Source organism: Dipodomys spectabilis, unplaced genomic scaffold, assembly GCF_019054845.1.
Source record: "Dipodomys spectabilis isolate Male_0828 unplaced genomic scaffold, ASM1905484v1 ptg000366l, whole genome shotgun sequence".
NCBI classification, from domain to species: Eukaryota; Metazoa; Chordata; class Mammalia; order Rodentia; family Heteromyidae; genus Dipodomys; species Dipodomys spectabilis.
The window spans coordinates 1,018,937-1,035,011 of NW_024871043.1; the positions used below are offsets into that span (position 1 = coordinate 1,018,937).

General features: G+C 54.5%; 2 protein-coding genes across 5 annotated transcripts; one reads left to right on the top strand and one right to left on the bottom strand.

Moving 5' to 3' along the window:
- The first annotated feature begins 546 nt into the window (after window positions 1–546).
- Prss53 (serine protease 53) lies at window positions 547–6,419 on the top strand. Its single transcript, XM_042666600.1, has 11 exons — window positions 547–920; window positions 1,717–1,737; window positions 1,830–1,992; window positions 2,816–3,081; window positions 3,206–3,360; window positions 3,483–3,702; window positions 4,930–5,080; window positions 5,159–5,403; window positions 5,496–5,641; window positions 5,855–6,071; window positions 6,329–6,419. The coding sequence occupies exons 1-11, from the start codon at window positions 710–712 to the stop codon at window positions 6,346–6,348; spliced, it is 1,815 nt and encodes a 604-aa protein (XP_042522534.1). The 5' UTR covers window positions 547–709; the 3' UTR covers window positions 6,349–6,419.
- A 599-nt stretch (window positions 6,420–7,018) lies between these two features.
- On the bottom strand, window positions 7,019–16,038 carry Znf646 (zinc finger protein 646). Of its 4 annotated transcripts, none has more exons than XM_042666590.1 (3): window positions 15,889–16,038; window positions 8,389–13,755; window positions 7,019–7,143 (listed from the first exon to the last, which is right to left on the bottom strand). In XM_042666590.1, exons 2-3 carry the CDS (start codon window positions 13,664–13,666, stop codon window positions 7,022–7,024), a joined length of 5,400 nt encoding a protein of 1,799 aa, XP_042522524.1. In that variant the 5' UTR covers window positions 13,667–13,755; window positions 15,889–16,038; the 3' UTR covers window positions 7,019–7,021. The 4 variants fall into 4 exon arrangements, with proteins under 4 accessions (XP_042522524.1, XP_042522523.1, XP_042522525.1 ...); XM_042666589.1 differs by lacking the exon at window positions 15,889–16,038 and adding an exon at window positions 15,514–15,873; XM_042666591.1 differs by lacking the exon at window positions 15,889–16,038 and adding an exon at window positions 14,920–15,447.
- Window positions 16,039–16,075: the final 37 nt, after the last annotated feature.

Here is a 16,075-nt window from a genome sequence, read left to right on the forward strand (position 1 = left end):
CACAGTCTTGCTATGTAAACTAAGCTGGTCCAGAACTCACCATCTTCCCAAACAAGCCTTTTGGGCATTGGGATTACAGGTATGTACTACCATGCTGGACTTCATCTAAGCATTTTTTTTGGGGGGGGGGTCCAGTGGTGGGCCTGAACTCTGGGCCTGGGCATTGTCCCTCAGCTCTTCAGCTCAAGGCTAGTGCTCTACCACTTGAGCCACAGTGCCACTTCCGGCTTTTTTTTTTTTTTTTTGGGTCCAGTCATGGGCCTGAACTCTGGGCCTGGGCGCTGTCCCTCAGCTCTTCAGCTCAAGGCTAGCGCTCTACCACTTGAGCCACAGCGTCACTTCCGGCTTTTTTTTTCTTCTGCTCATATGGTGCTGAGGAATCGAACCCAGGGCCTCAGGTATGCAAGGGAAGCACTCTACCACTGAGCCACCTTCCCAGCCCCTGGCTTTTTTTTTCTGCTTATGTGGTGCTGAGGAATCAAACCCAGGGCCTCATGCATGCAAGGCAAGTGTTCTACCACTGAGCCACCTTCCCAGCCCTCATCTAAGCATTTTTACATCCAGTCATTCTGAGTTTCTAAGACCAGGCACAGACAGGTTAACTGTCCAAGGTCACTTACATAGTAAGATTCAAACTATGGCACGCTGACCCTTGTGGAGGCTGAGAGAGGGGTGGTGGCCAATCCAGGGTCATGTAACCACAGCCCAGATGCTAAGAGCTGCTTGGCTCCCTTCTAGCCTAGGGGAAGCAGTGACACCTGTGACTCCTAGGCTGGGGGTGGAGCTGGGGTGGAGCCAAGGAGACCCGGGTGGGTGGCCTCTTGAGAACAAGAACACAAGTGGCAGAGTGGCCAGGAGCAACATGAAGCAGAACTGGGGACCAGGGCTGCTGATCCTGGGAGCTGTGGTCCTCATAAAAGGTAAGGGACCCGTGTGTGGGAGGGAGGCAGAGTGGAGCGCTAGAGGTCACGGCTGCTCTTGGCCCTCCTGTAACTTGGTATGTAGGTCTGTCTGTCTGTGGATGTCATGTTGGGTGTTGGTTGTGTGTGTGTGTGTGTGTGTGTGTGTGTGTGTGTGTGTGTGTGTGTGTGTGTGTTACCCCCAGTGACCTCAGGAAAGTTCTGGGCCTCATTGGCCTGGGTCTCTCTTTCCTCCTTCCCAACTCTTCGCTCCCTCACTCTAATGGTCGGTGGATCTGTACTCAGGGAAGAGGGAAGGCCCAGACCCTTTGGTCAGCTCACTGGCAGCCTTTGGGAAGCTGGGGAGTCTGAACTGTTTCCACAGGGGTGGGGTGAGTCTTACCTCTTGGGACCTCCCCTCCTTGGACATGACGCAGTCCTCTAATCCTTTAGTCCTCCACGGTTGAAAGGACAATTAAAATAATGCTCTCCACATACACAAGCGGCCTCCCTGAGTCAGCAGTGGGGGCAGCAGTTAGGGGTTCAGAAGCCTGGAGGAAGGCTGGCCAGGGCCCAAGCTGTATCCTAGACCGAAGAGTGCTGAGCACAGTTCAGGGAGGAGAACTAATTACTGAGCGTGCACTCTGAATGAGTTCCAATAAAAGCTCTTGCTCGAACTCATATAAATATTTTCATTCTGGGAGGGACTGGTGAGGTAGCCAGTTACAGGCAAGGATCAACCCATCCCCTCTACCAAGCCTGTGCCCAGCAGCTCAGGGCTCCTGAACCTCACCTAAGTCTTTCTCTCTCTTCTCAGGTCTTCAAGCAGCCCAGCGTGGTAAGATCTGGGGATGCTGGGCCTGCCTTACTTGAGTCAGGGTGTGGGGAGATGCGGGGGGTCTGCTGTCAACATGACACCTCTCTCCGTAGTCTGTGGGCAGCGTGGTCCTGGGCCCCCTGAGCCTCAGGAAGGCAACACCGTGCCTGGCGAATGGCCCTGGCAGGCCAGTGTGAGAAAGCAGGGAATCCACATCTGTAGCGGCTCCTTGGTGGCAGACACCTGGGTCCTCACTGCTGCCCACTGCTTTGAAAAGTGAGTCATGGCTGCAATCGGTCAGGGTCTCAGCCTGTATGGGTAGATTCGTCCCTAAGTCCCAGAAGACTGCTTCCAGTCCCTAGATTAAAAAGGTACCATTTGCCAGGCACCAATGGCTCACACTTGTAATCCTAGCTACTCAGGAGACTGAGATCTGAGGATGGAGGTTTGAAACCAGCCCAGGCAGAAAACTCCCCATGAGACTCTTCTCTTCAATTAACCACTCAAAAACCAGAAGTGGCTCTGTGGCTCAAGTGGTAGAGCGCTAGTCTTGAGCACAGAGGCTCAAGGACAGTGCCCAGGCCTTGAGTTTAAACTCCACAACCGACAAAACAAACAAACAAACAACATTTTCTGGGCACTGTTGCTCACACCCGTAACCCTAGCTGGTCAGGAGGGAGAGATCTGAGGATTGTAATTCAAAGCCAGCTCAAGCAGGAAAGTCCATGAGACTCTTACCTCCAACTAACCAGCAAAAAGCCAGAAGTAGATCAAGCTTTGAGTAAAAAAGCTCAAGATCAACAGCCAGGCTCCAAGTTCAAGCCACAGGGCCAACATACACACACACTCACACACACACACACACACACACACACACTATATATATATATATATATATATATATATATATATATATATATATATATATATATACTGAGAATTTGTCTCAAGTTTAATTGTAACAATAACCTCTCATGGTCCTGAATGAGTAAGCTGAAGTTCGAAGAAACAGGGGAAAGCTGGGCTTAAAGCCACGAACTGACATCTGCACATCTTCTACCTACCTGTGCTTCCCAGACACTCAGCCCTTCTATTCCAGGGAGGCAGCGACAGAACTGAACTCCTGGTCTGTGGTCCTGGGCTCTCTGCAGCGTGAGGGGCTGAGCCCAGGGGCTGAGGAGATAGGGGTGGCTGCCTTACAGTTACCCCAGGCTTATAACCACTACAGCCAAGGCTCGGACCTGGCTCTGCTCCTGCTCGCCCATCCTGTAGCCCGCATACCCCTCTGCTTGCCCCAGCCTGCCCACCACTTCCCCTTTGGAGCATCTTGCTGGGCTACTGGGTGGGATCAAGACACCAGCAATGGTAAGTGCAATCCAGAGAGGCACTGCGCTTGCCTAAGGCCATAGTTTGAGCTCCAACTGTCCTAGCCCTGCCTTCCTTTGCTATAAGTCTAGACTCTAGCCTCAGCCCCCATCTCTTTTGTCAGCTCCCAGGAAACTACGGAATCTGCGTCTGCGGCTCATCAGCCGCCCCACATGTAACTGTCTCTACAACCGGCTACACCAGCGGCTGCTGGCTAGCCCTGCTCGGCCAGGGATGCTATGTGGGGGTGCCCAACCTGGGGTGCTGGGACCCTGTCAGGTCTGATTGGGAGGAAAGGGAGAGGGGAGGGCTTTGCCTTGGGATGGGGGCTCAGCCACTGAGAAGAATCAGGGAGCTACAGTCAGAGGGCATCTGTCTTAGACTCCCTTGCCTGGCTCCAGGGAGATTCCGGGGGCCCTGTCCTGTGCCAGGAGCCCAATGGACGCTGGGTTCAGGTTGGGATCATAAGCTTTGCATCAAGATGTGCCCAGGAGGACACTCCTGTGCTGCTGACGGACATAGCTGCTCACAGCTCCTGGCTGCAGGCCCGAGCCCAGGGGGCAGCTTTCCTGACCCAGGCCCCGGAGACCCGGATGACCAGCGATGAGGACAGCTGTGTAGGTAGGAGCACTAGGGTACTTGAGAGCGGGATGATGGGGACACACTCAGATCTACATGACTTCTAGGCAGTGGGTAGGAGCCGCAGTGAAATGGCTCAGACGGTAAGCCCATTAAAATAATAATAATAATAAGCTAACTAGGGGGCTGGGAAGGTGGCTCAGTGGTAGAGTGCTTGCCTTGCATGCATGAGGGCCTGGGTTTGATTCCTCAGCACCACATAAGCAGAAAAAGCTGGAAGTAGTGCTGTGGCTCAAGTGGTAGAGTGCTCGCTTTGAGCTGAATCGCTGAGGGACAGCGCCCAGGCCCAGAGTTCAGGCCCCACGACTGACCCAAAACAAAACAAAACAAAACCCAAAACAACAACAAAACCAAAACACTAGGGGCCTTTTAAGGCTCTGTTTGGGCCCTAGGATAGTGACAACCCCACAAGGGCTGGGAGATATAGGTGCTTTAGAGTTTTATGGGTTTGGGGTTTAGGAAAGGAATGAGCTCTCTGTCTCTGAAATCTAGCTGAGGATTTTGGGGGAAAGCTGCATGTTTCCGGGCAGGAATCTAGAGATGAGACAGGGCTCCCTCTCAGATCCTGCTTTACATTATTGACATGCAAACTACATGCAAAGTAATTCCTCAGAAGGAAGTTGTGTCTTGACTTTCAGAAAAGCAATTATTAGTAAGGACTTCTACAGCCAGTCCAGGCCTAGAGGGGTACAGACAGGTGGGGTAGGGAAGTGGAACAGGGCCAAGGAAGCTGTACAGTCAGACCACCAGGGCTAAAAGCTTGGATCCTGGCTTTTGAATTCCAGATTAGCTATTTTCTTTTGGTTACAGAGCTAGAAAACATTTAACCCCTCTGGAACTTCTGGTTAGCTTTGTTAATGAAGATAACAAAAGGTGACTTTTTTTGGTGTTCATGGGACTTGAACTCAGAGCCCTGAGCTCTTTTGCTTGAGACTAGGCTCTACCACTTTGAGCCACAGTGCTACTTCTGGTTTTCTGGTGGTTCATTGGAGATGAGTCTCATGGACTTGCCTGCCTGGGTTGGCTTTGAACTGTGATCCTCAGATCTCAGCCTCCTGAGTAGCTAGGATGACAGGCGTGAGCCACCAGCTCCCAGCAAAAGGCAACCTTAATAAAAGGATACTGAATTTGATTAGTCCATAGGAAGTAAACACTGTGTGCTAGGCCTGCTTAAAGCCCTTTGTCAGATGATGAATTCATCTGTTTCAGCCTGTGGATCCTTAAAGACAGAAGGTCCCCAGGCAGGAGCTCCCTCCATGTGGCCTTGGGATGCCAGGCTGAAGCACCAGGGGCAGTTGGCCTGCGGCGGAGCCTTGGTGTCAGAGGAGGCGGTGCTGACAGCTGCCCACTGCTTCATTGGGTGAGCCCTGTGTCTTTCCCCTTTGTGCCCCTAGCCCCAGCCCTGTTACCCAGTGCTGTCAATGCTGCCTCTGCACAGGCGCCAGACCCTAGAGGAATGGAGTGTAGGGCTGGGGACTGGATCAGAGGAGTGGAGTCTGAAGCAACTCATCCTGCATGGGGCCTATACTCACCCAGAAGGGGGCTATGATGTAGCCCTACTGCTGCTGGCTCAGCCCGTGACACTGGGTCCCACCCTACGGCCCCTTTGCTTGCCCTACGCCGACCATCACCTGCCTGATGGGGAACGTGGCTGGGTCCTGGGGCTGGCTCGCCAAGGAGCAGGTATGTAGGATCAAGGCCACCAGCAATTGTTCATTGAGCTTAAAGGCTGCTGGAGCAGCTGGATTTGGTTTTTTGTTTTCCCTGTCCTATAGGCATCGGTTACCCTCAGACAGTGCCTGTGACCGTCTTGGGGCCAAGGGCCTGTGGTCGGCTGCATGCAGCCTCTGGGAGCGATGACATCCCCATCCTGCCAGGGATGGTGTGTACCAGTGTTGTGGGGGAGCGGCCACACTGTGAGGTGAGTCCCAGGACCTCAAACCTCACCCAACAGGCTCCTGACCTCTCACCCTGCAGTTCATGAACAGATTTGCCAGGCTTGGCCTCTGGCCCTCACCTGAAGTCAATCTTTGCTGCCAACTAGCCCCCAAACTGCCAAAGCATTCATCTCTTGCCCCCTCGGCCCTCCTGCTGCCAAGGGGAGAGAGTTACTGAGTGTCATCTGAACTGCCAGGGCCTGTCTGGGGCACCGCTAGTACACGAGGTGAGGGGCACCTGGTTCCTGGCTGGGCTACACAGTTTTGGAGACTCCTGCCAAGGCCCTGCAAGGCCTGCGGTCTTTGCTGCACTGCCTGCCTACGAGGACTGGGTCAGCAGTTTGGACTGGCATGTCTACTTCGCTGAGCCGCCAGAGCCTGTGGTTGAGGCCGGAAGCTGCATGGCTAACTCAAGTATGTGTTCTGGGGCTTCCCTCAGGAACCTCCCAGTCCATCCAGGGAATACACAGTGCTAAACCACTTCTAGCTGCCCTGGGTGGGTGAGTGGTGGACAGACCCATGTGGATTCCAAGGACATGATGTCACCCCCTCTTTCAGCCTCAGTATTCTCATGGTCCATGGGGCCCAGACAGATCCTATTCCTTCAAGGGAGCGAACAAAACTTCAAGGACCAGGCCAGTCCCCCCACCCCTCCTTCCTCTCTTTAACAGGCCAGCCAGCCAGCTGTTGACAGGTGACTGGAGAAAAATGAGACGAGTGTTACTGCTGCACCCTCCCCCTTCCCTGGGCATCTGGGCTCTGGGGCAGGCCCAGACGTCCCTACTCTAGATCCTGCAGGACAGGGTGCCTGCCACCTGTGAAGTGCTCCCCCCCCCCCCCCCAGCCCCGCAGCTTTCCCATCCCCCCTAGCCTGTTCCCCTTGCATAAAAATCACACCAGCCAGCTTTTTCAAAAGTTTCTTTTTTTTTTTTTTATGGGGGTGGGGAGCAATTTTCCTTTTTTTTTTTAAACTTAAATAAATTGTTACAAAATAGACTTTAGAAAATAAGTTACAAACTGTAGCAAAAGGCTCCCCTTCCACAGGCAGCTTTCCCACCCATGGCATTCTCTGAATCTGCCTTTCCCTGCTGTTGGAATTTGGCTGGTGAGGGTGGGCCTGACATCTTGGCCAGAGCCTAGCCCTGGGCAAGAGCATGGTGACCGAGGCTGGGGAAGGAGGTCCTTCAAGAAAAGTGACATGAAAACACATCCCACCCTCTTCTGGGGAAAGAAGCAGACCTGACCCTCTTCCCTGGGAGAGGAGAGATGGGGATGGCCAAGAGAGTCCTGAGTGAAACATGAGATCAAGCCCCTCCCTGCCCACATGCCCCTCTCCAACGGTTTGTTCTTTGGAGACTTCAAGTTCAGAGGGAGAAGCTGAGGTCTGCAGGCCACTGGGGTGAAGGGTCCAGGAGTGGGGCTGAAGGGGTGGCTGGAGGGGGCAGTGACAAGCCTCCTCTACCTGCTGCTGGTGTCACTGGGGCTCCTGGGGAGAAAGAGGAAGTTGCTGACTAGGTGGAGCCCATGCCTCCCCAGCCCCCGCCCCCTCCCAGAGGTCATTCCCCACATGACCCCAGAGGCCCACAAGGCAGGAATCCTGAAACTTCCAATTATCTCCCCAGTCCTGGTTAACTGGCTCCTCACTCATTCCCTTCAAGTCATGACATTTTTATCCTGAACCATGTCCTCAGCTCCTATAGAACATCCACCCACTATCCCCCAGCATGTCTGGTCAAAGGTCTACCATCTGAGGGACCATGGAAGCCACCAGACTGAATGGGTCCTCTCCAGGCTCCCACGCCTCTCCAGCCTCATCCTTCAGTAGGCTGGGTGGAGGCTAGGCTACATGGAGATCCCCTCTGATACAGGATGAGAGATAAGTGCTAATGACTGCTGTTGCCACAGCTTGGCCTGGCTTCAAAGAAACAATTATCTATGACTCAGTCCTCCAGTTAAAGGATGGCAGGGAGGTTTTGCTGGTGGAAATGGTGGTTTGGTTGGATCCTAAAAAGAGATCTGCTGCAGAGAGACAGGAAAAGGCTTGACTAAAGGGGAGAAAAAGTGATGTGAGGCAATCAATGTTCACAGAAAAGGACCAGAAATCTCATTTCCAAGAAAAGAAGAGGACGAGAGATAAGCTGAAAGAGGGAAAGAGGGCCAGAGAGCTGACTACTGCCCAGTGACCCAGTTTCCATGGCCGACAGTGAAGCCATGTGGCAGTCCAATCAGCCAAGGTCACTGAAGGGACGGGCCTCAGCTCTCCCCGAACTTTTCAGGCATCCTCCCCACCACTAAGCTGTATGACACAGCCCCGGAATGGTGAGACTTTCAGTTACTGCCCTCCAGGCCTCACTCTGACTCCCTGCCTATCCTAAGGAACAGAACCTAGACAAAAATCAATGGCTTCCCCTCTTTCCTCTGGAAATCACTACTTTATTAGCTCAATCAGGAGGGTTTCCACATGTGGTAGCAGTGGTACCCAGCTACCCTTCCCCCCACACTAAGGCATAGGGCCCATTCCTCTCTGGATGCACATCTATCTCTGTCCTTGCCCAATGCATAAGGCTAATTACCTGATCTGGGAGTTCAGAGCTCAGCTGCTCCAAAGGCAGCACTGCCTAGTCTTTTTTAGTCCCCCTCTCCACCTTGGAGCTGATCTTACCCTCCATTGTGTGCCCACATCCTTCTGGGACCCTTCAATCCTCTGCCCAGCCCACTCAGGACCCCATACCAGAGCTGGCCACTGGCCACTCCTCCTGGTGCTGCTGCTGGTGCTGCAGAAAGCTGATTCGGCGGCGGAAGTGGCGGGGACAGTGAGGGCAAGTGAAAGGCCCCTCCCGGGGTGCATGGACCCGTCCATGGCCCTCCAGCCGGGCAGCTGTCCGGAAGGCTTTGCCACAGGTACTGCAGCGGTGGCGCTTGGGGTCCGTGTGAGTCCTGCCATGATTCTTGAGAGAGAGCAGATTGGGGAGAAGTTTGGGGCACAGGGAGCAGGGATAGAGTCCAGTAGTGTGGGCCTTCTGGTGGTTCAGCAGGCTGCCAGCATGGCGGTAGGAACGCCCACACTGGGCACAGCGGAAGGGCCGCTCCTTGTCTTCAGCTGCCATAGAACTTACTCCTTGTCCTTCACTAGCTGGCTCACCATTCTCTCCTGGGGCTTTGGGAGAGTCTGCTGGGGCCTCTTGAGCTTTTTCCAGACCAGGGAGAACCACCCTGTCTTCAACAGTTCCAGCTTGGGGGCTTCTGGCCTCCTCTATCTGACTTGGCACCTGACTGTGGTTCCTGGAATGAACCTGCAGGTGTGTGGCCAGTTCACGGTGGGCCTGAAAGGTCTTACCACAGTCAGGGCAGGCAAAAGTCTGGGCGGCCATATGGTTGTGGCTATGGCTCTTAGTGGCCATGGGATTTAAGATCTCCTTGGAACAGAGTAGGCAATAGCGGTGGTCTGTTTTGTGGGTGTTGTGGTTCGAGAGGCCTTCTGGCTGGAAATAGGTCTTGCCACACTGGCTGCAGGAATAAGACTGGCTCTCCAGCTGGAGCTGAGAGCCGCTGTCTCCATTGTCCCAGCTTTCCACATAACTCACACTAGGTCCATTGGACTGGGTGTCAGCAAAGTGGCAAAGATGACTGGGGATGCTTTCCCCTGACTTGCCTTCTGGCGTGGTTAATACACGACCCTGAGGAACACAACCTTCACTGGGCTTCTCTAGCCCCCTCTCTCCTTGCCACTCATCTGCCTTTTCCACACCCCACGACAGTGGCTCTGGGGCTTCTGAGATAGCTTCCCTACTGGGCCTCAGACTGTGCCCTCCTGGATTCCTGGCTCCCTCCTCCAGTTGTGAGACTGACTCAGGACCACCTGATCTGCCCTCTAGTCCCCCACCAGTCAAGTTCCCTTCACTGTCCTCTGTGCCACTGGCACCGCCCTGATCACTAGCCAGCTTTCTGGTCTCCTCATGCTCCCGCAGGTGCCGCTCAAGAGATCCCCGGCCAGAAAAGCTGCAGCCACAAAGGGCACAGCGCATGGCTGTCCGCCGCGACCGTGCAGCACGCCGCCGCCGACTCTCTGAGTGCAGCCTCTGGTGGTCCTTCAGGGCCATGCGGTTGGAATAGGTCTTGGGGCAGGAAGGGCAGCTGTATTGGCCTGTCTCGTGGCTTCGCCGGTGATTGAGGAGGCTGCCGGCATGGCGATAGGTCCGCCCACACTGCCCACACCGGAAGGGCCGATCTTCCCGGGTCAGCTTCCGCGTGGTGCCGGCCCCATGCCGCTCAGTGTGGACCCGCTGGTGGCTGGCCAGCTGCTTCCGCAGGCGAAAGGCTTTCCCACATTCGCTGCAGCGGAAACGCCGAGGGTCTGCGTGGATGCGCCGGTGGTTCTTAAGAGACATGAGGTTTGAAAAACCTTTAGAGCAGGCCTGGCAGCCAAAGTGGCCGGTCTGGTGGCTCTGCCGGTGATTGATGAGGCTGCCAGCATGCTTGTATGAGCGACCACACACTTCACAGCTGAAGGGCCGCTCAGAGCTGGTCTCCGTCTGACAGCCCTTCTCTGCCGTCTCCAGCCTCAACTCCATCTCCTCCCCTTTCACCGTGGTCTCCTCCCATGCCTCTTCCTTCACCATGGCCACCTCCTCCGGGGACTCCACTTTCAGTTCTTCCAGGGGCTGTCCCTCTTCTGCTTGCTCTAGTCCCTCTTCTGCCATGTTCTGGGGTTCACTGCCACCTTCCGCCTCTGGGATGGGCCCCACCTGGGGTTCAGAGCCTTTACAGCGAGGGTGGTTCCGCAGGTGATTGCGGTAGGCAGCCAGGTTGGGGTAGCAGCGGGAGCAGACGGGACAGACAAAGTCTCCAGTCTGGTGGATCTTGCGGTGGTTGACCAGGCTACCCCCATGGCGATAGGTCTTGCCACACTGATTGCAGCGGAAGGGGCGGGGCTGGGCTTGCAGAAAACTTTCATCCACCTGCATGCAAAGGCTGTCTGCAATGCTGTCATCTATTCCCTCTTCAGACTTGGTGTCTCCATCTTCTCCGGAGACAGAGGTGCCCTCAGAGATAACGCCGGCAACCATCTCTGTGGCATCGTCAACCGCTCCCATGTGGCTGGGATCCTTGTCGGAGGGAGTCTCAGAACTCTGACTCTGATGGTGACGCTCTAGGCTCCTCAGGTCATCGTAGGTCTGACCACAGCAGCCACAAATGTGTCCATAACCTGTGCCGCCCAGCGCCTCCACCTCCCGTTGCAGCTGGTTCAGCAGCTCTGCTTCTGAGAGCTGTAGCAGAGGGCTGTGGGTAGAAGCTGTCTCTGCTGCTCCTTCTTCCCCCTCTTCCTCTGAGCCCTCAGTCATGCCAGAAGCATTGTGAACCTGGCGCTGGTGAAGCCTGTAGCCAGCCCGCCCAGGAAAGATCATACCACACAGGGAGCAAAGGAATGGCTGGGCCGCGGCTGCCTCCCCAGGGCCATGGTTCTGGAAGTGATTGCGAAGGGCAGGCAGAGAATCAAATTCCTTTGGGCAGAGGGAACACTGATAGATGCCTGGTGGGTGGCAGGGCCTGTGGTTGAGCAGCCCAGTGGCATGGGGGAAGGAATGCCCACAGTCAGAACACGTATGAGCAACCTCAACCTGCCAGTCGAGGTCGGTCTCTATGGGTTGGGAAGACGAGTTGGTCTGGTTAGTGGAGGGTTTATGGTCTTCGGCCAACCCAGTGAGGCCATCACAAAAGTCAGTTCCACTGCCTTCCTCATCAACTGGAATGCCCAAGTTGTTAAGGAAACAGGCTTTCTTCCTTTCCAGCTCTTCCTCAGGGCCTCTGCTTTCCTCATCACCCTGGAAACAGGCTTCATCCCTCTCAAGCTCACATTTATTGTTTTCCAATTCAGCCTGGAAACAGTCCCTGTCACTTTCTGTGTTGTCTTCAGTCACACAAGGACTATCCTCCAAAGGCTCTTGGGAAGGGTCCAGGCCCTCACTGTCCTCCAATTCCTGGGCCCAGGTTCCTGCTGGTAGTTCTGCTGGTGGGAGTTTGGCCTCTCCTCCGCCAGTACTGCTAGCCTGCTTCTGATGCCGCCGGCTCTGTCGCCGGCTATGGCGTCGCAAGTGGCTCTTCATGGCAGCCATGGTGTGGAAGTGCTTGGCACAGGCCCCACAACTGAAGTCTCCTATCTGGTGGGTCTGTCTGTGGTTGATAAGGCTGCCCGAGTGGCGGTAGCTCTTTCCACAATCTCGGCAAGCGAATGTCCGAGGTGAAGATGCGGTGGTCTCTGTCCTGCTATTCTCCCCTTCCTCTGCCCTGTGAGTCACACAGTGATATTCGAGGCTCTCCATGTCACAGACACTGGGGGTCCCCTCTTCATCTTTGCAGACATGTGCCTGCTCCCTGTGGGGAGCTGCCTCTGTTCCCGCTGGCTCAGGGAGGATCTTCCTGTTGGTGCAGCCGGGAGGCTCTTCAGCCTCAGTCCCTGGGCCTGCACGTTGGCGAGCAGCCTTGCAATGTACTCGCACATGGTTGCGCAGGGCCATGAGGTTGGGGTACTTGCGGGGACAGAGCGAGCACTGGTACTCTCCTGTCCGGTGGCTGTGGCGGTGGTTCACTAGGCTTCCCCGGTGGCGATAAGCCCGGCCACACTCAGCACACTTGTAGGGGCGATGGTCCAGGATACTGGTGGGGACTTCTCCCTCCTTGCAGTTGGTGTCCGACCCCAGGTCTCTAACACCAGCTACTGGCACAGATGTCTGCCCATCTTCCCCAGCTCCTTGCCGGGGTCTGTGATGAGCCCGAACATGGTTTTTGAGAGCCGCTGCATTGAACAACTGCTTGGAACAGACCGAGCAGGGGTACACACCCGTTTGATGACTCTTTCGATGGTTGATGAGGCTCCCAGCATGTCGGTAAGTTCGGCCACAGTCCCCACAACGGAAAGGCCGATATTCCTCCAAACCTCCATCTTCCAGCTCTCCAGAGCCATTCAGCATCTCTAATTGGTCCCGGCTGCTGTCATTTGTATGTCCATTGGTGATGGGCATCCCCTTTTCTCCCCATGGCTCCTCTTGCCTTTCCGCATCATGGGACTGCTGGTGTTCCAGCAGCTCCCGGGGAAGCCGGAAGGCACGGGGACAGTGGGGACAGTGGTATGGCCGATACTGGGCGTGGAGTCGGGAATGGTTCTTCAGAGCCATGAGGTTAGAGAACTCCTTAAAGCAGATGGCACAAGGATAGATGCCCAGGGTGTGGCTCTGGCGGTGGTTGGTGAGGCTCCCGGCATGCTTATAGGTTTTACCACACTGATTGCACTTGTATCTCCTCTCCTCCTCAGCAGGAGGGGACTGAGTAGACTCCTGGCTCCCTGTAAAGTTCACTACTGATTCTGCTAAATACTGCTCTAAATTGCTAAGGAGGCTGCTGGCTGGGGTGGGTAGAGGTGGGGCTCTGGCAGTCGAGTTGGTGGTGGGGTCCCAAGCCTCCATTTCCCCCTCAGGATCTGGCTGGCTTTCCCAGCCTTCTCTTTGCCTGGTGGGTGGATCTTCCCAAGTACCTGGAGCTGCCCTGGGGTCAGGCCCAGATTCACAGTCAGGGGTTTCTTTAGCATGTTTTGTCTGGTTTTCCCAGTCTTCCCCAGGCCCAAGTCTCTGGCCCCAAGAGTCACCAGACACTGTCTCACTCTGGAGATGTGGAGTAGCTTCCTTGGGGCGAGGGGGCCTTCGTCTGCGGCGGCCCTCAGGAGCATGAGTCCTCATGTGGCTCTTGAGGGCCATGGGATTGGTAAAGTCTTTGCCACAGGTGATACAGGGGAAAAGGCCAGTCTCATGGGTACGGCGATGGTTGACCAGACTCCCTGGGTGACGGTAGCCCCGCCCACACTGCTGACAGCGGTAGGGCCGAGGAATACTGTCAGTCTCTTCACTGTCCTGATTGGGAGATGGATGGAGTAGTTCTCGGTGTCTCAAGAGTTCTGGGAGGCTAGGAAAATGACGCTGACAATCAGAGCAGCTGAATGAGCGGGGCGGGTCCTCCATGGGGCAATGTGACAGAAACCAGAAACCTGGAGGTTCAAGAGGAGCAGACAAGTAGCAGCAGCATTTTCCTCTGGTGGAGGGGACAAGGCCTAGGAAGAGGAGGAAGAAGGGGCAGTGGTCAAAAGGATGGCCTCAATTAACCTTGCCACTTTTTTTTTTTTGGTCGGTTGTAGGGCTTGAATTCTGGGCCTGGGCACTGTCCCTCAGCTCTTCAGCTCAAGGCAAGCACTCTACCACTTGAGCCACAGCACCACTTCCGGTTTCTGAGTGGTTTATTGGAGGTAAGAGTCTCACGGACTTTCATGCTGGGCTGGCTCTGAACAGAGATCCTCAGATCTCAGCCTCCTGAGTAGCTAGGATTACAGACATACGCCACCAGTACCTGGCTTTAACCTTGCCTCTTGACTATATAAGCAACAAGTTCACCAAAAGCCACTGGGAGGTCTCCCAACTATCAACTAATCTGGAAGTAGCATCATTAAGACTTCCCTAAGTACAAACTCCTCAAATGTGGAAGCTCCTCTTGGCTTAAGTCATCCCCCCACAAAAGAAAAAAAGAAAGAAAGAAAAGAAAAACAGTCTACAGAGATCTAATTGAGCCTTTTTAAAATTTTTTTCTGGGCCAGCACTGGGGTTTGAACTCAGGGCCTCACCACTTCCTAGGCTACTATTTTGAGCTACAATTCCAGCTTTAAGTTTTGCTGGATATTTTGGAAATGGAGTCTAGTGAATTCTTCTGCCTGAGCTAGCCTCAAATCAAAATCTTTCAGATCACAGCCTCTTGCATTGCTAGGTGAGAGCGCCACTGATGTCTGAGTAGATCTAAACTACTTTCTGATCACAGACCTATTTTGTTTTCAGACTAGACCCAAAGGTCTTAGTGTCCCTGATCCTCTACTCCCAGTAGCTAAAAAAAAAAAAAAAAGAAAGAAAAAGTGATATCTTAAAAGAAGGCATGACCAGTAAGATCATACAATCCTTCCTTCATTAACCTTCAGCTACATGCGGTAGCCTGGAAGCGCTGATTCTCCAGCTAAAAAAAAGAAGAGGTAAGACCTCTTCACAGAAAGGTCCAGCTTGTACCCTCATACCTGTAGTTCTTTCAAGTATCACAAGGTGTCCTTCCCAAGACTCCTCACTTCCCTTACCTACTTTTCTGGAGCCTAAACTATCTCCCATCTTGAAAGTTCATCCCATTTCAGGTCAAAATTTCATTCCAATCCTCTACCCTTCTCTGATTCACACTGCCTTACCTTCCCATCACCACCAGTTGTCGTGTTTGTTTTGCTTTTTCTTCTTCTTCTACGTCCTCTCTTACTATTGATGACAGCCACTCATGCTGGGCATTCCCATGCGCCAGGCGCATGTGGCAAGGATGGTCACTGTGTCTGACCCTAAACCCTCACCACTTTGCAATGTCTCGGTCCACCTAGTTTCCACATGCGCTCACCCAATTGGCAAAGGCAGTCTTCCTACCAAAGCTCTGCCTTTCCCAGTAGCAGCCCCTCGTGCCTTCTACACCATCTTGGCCTTTTCCGACCCTGATTCTTCGGTCCCATGGGACTCCAACACGAATCCGACCTCGGATTGCTACACCTCCTCACGGAGCCTGTCCCCGCTGTTCTCACCTCCGACAACTCCTGACGCCCAAGAGTCTCTTTCCCTAAATCAACCACCAGCGAAGTCCTCTGGCATCACTCATCCTCTCTGACAATTTGTTTTCTCTCAGGACCCCCTACCTCGCACCGGCCAAGCCCCTTTTCGTTCCCGCCGCGGGCGCGTCCGTTGGGGAGGGGAGGGGGGGGGGAACCGCGAACGGGAGTGCGCCTGCGCACTGGGACCCTTACCCTAACTGCAGCCGCGCGCCCTAACGGGTAGCTGTGGGAAGGGTCTCATGGCTCCCACACATGCACACTCAGCCAGGGCTCCTGGGAGGTGAAAGCGGAGAGAAAGAGAAGGGGGGGGAGAGACAAGGGAGGAGGAGAAAGGTGGAGGGAAGAAGGTACAGCTGGTGTGAGCCAGGAGTCAACCCGCAGCTTCGCGGACACTTCCTATTGTTACTAGGAAACAGGAAGTGTCCGAGATGCAAAAGCTTCCCCGAGAAACTTCCGTTCTCCGAACACTTCCCGTCCCGCCTCCAAACAGCTGTCCGCAGACACACTTCCGGCGTCGGGCTCTGGCCCCGCCCAGGCAGGTCAGCGCGCGGCGGTTTTCCTGCGTACTATCTTAGCCACACTTCCGCTCGCCGCCGCTCAAGTCCTTCCGGTGCTTATTGAATAAACGCCGTAGAGGGGAGAAAAAAATAATAATAACGATCATAATGTCCTGCCGTCCCGGCCACGGCCTTTTGGTGACACTTTTCATGGCACTTCTCAAGACATATGGGTGAGGCTTCGCCAAAGGAAGTGT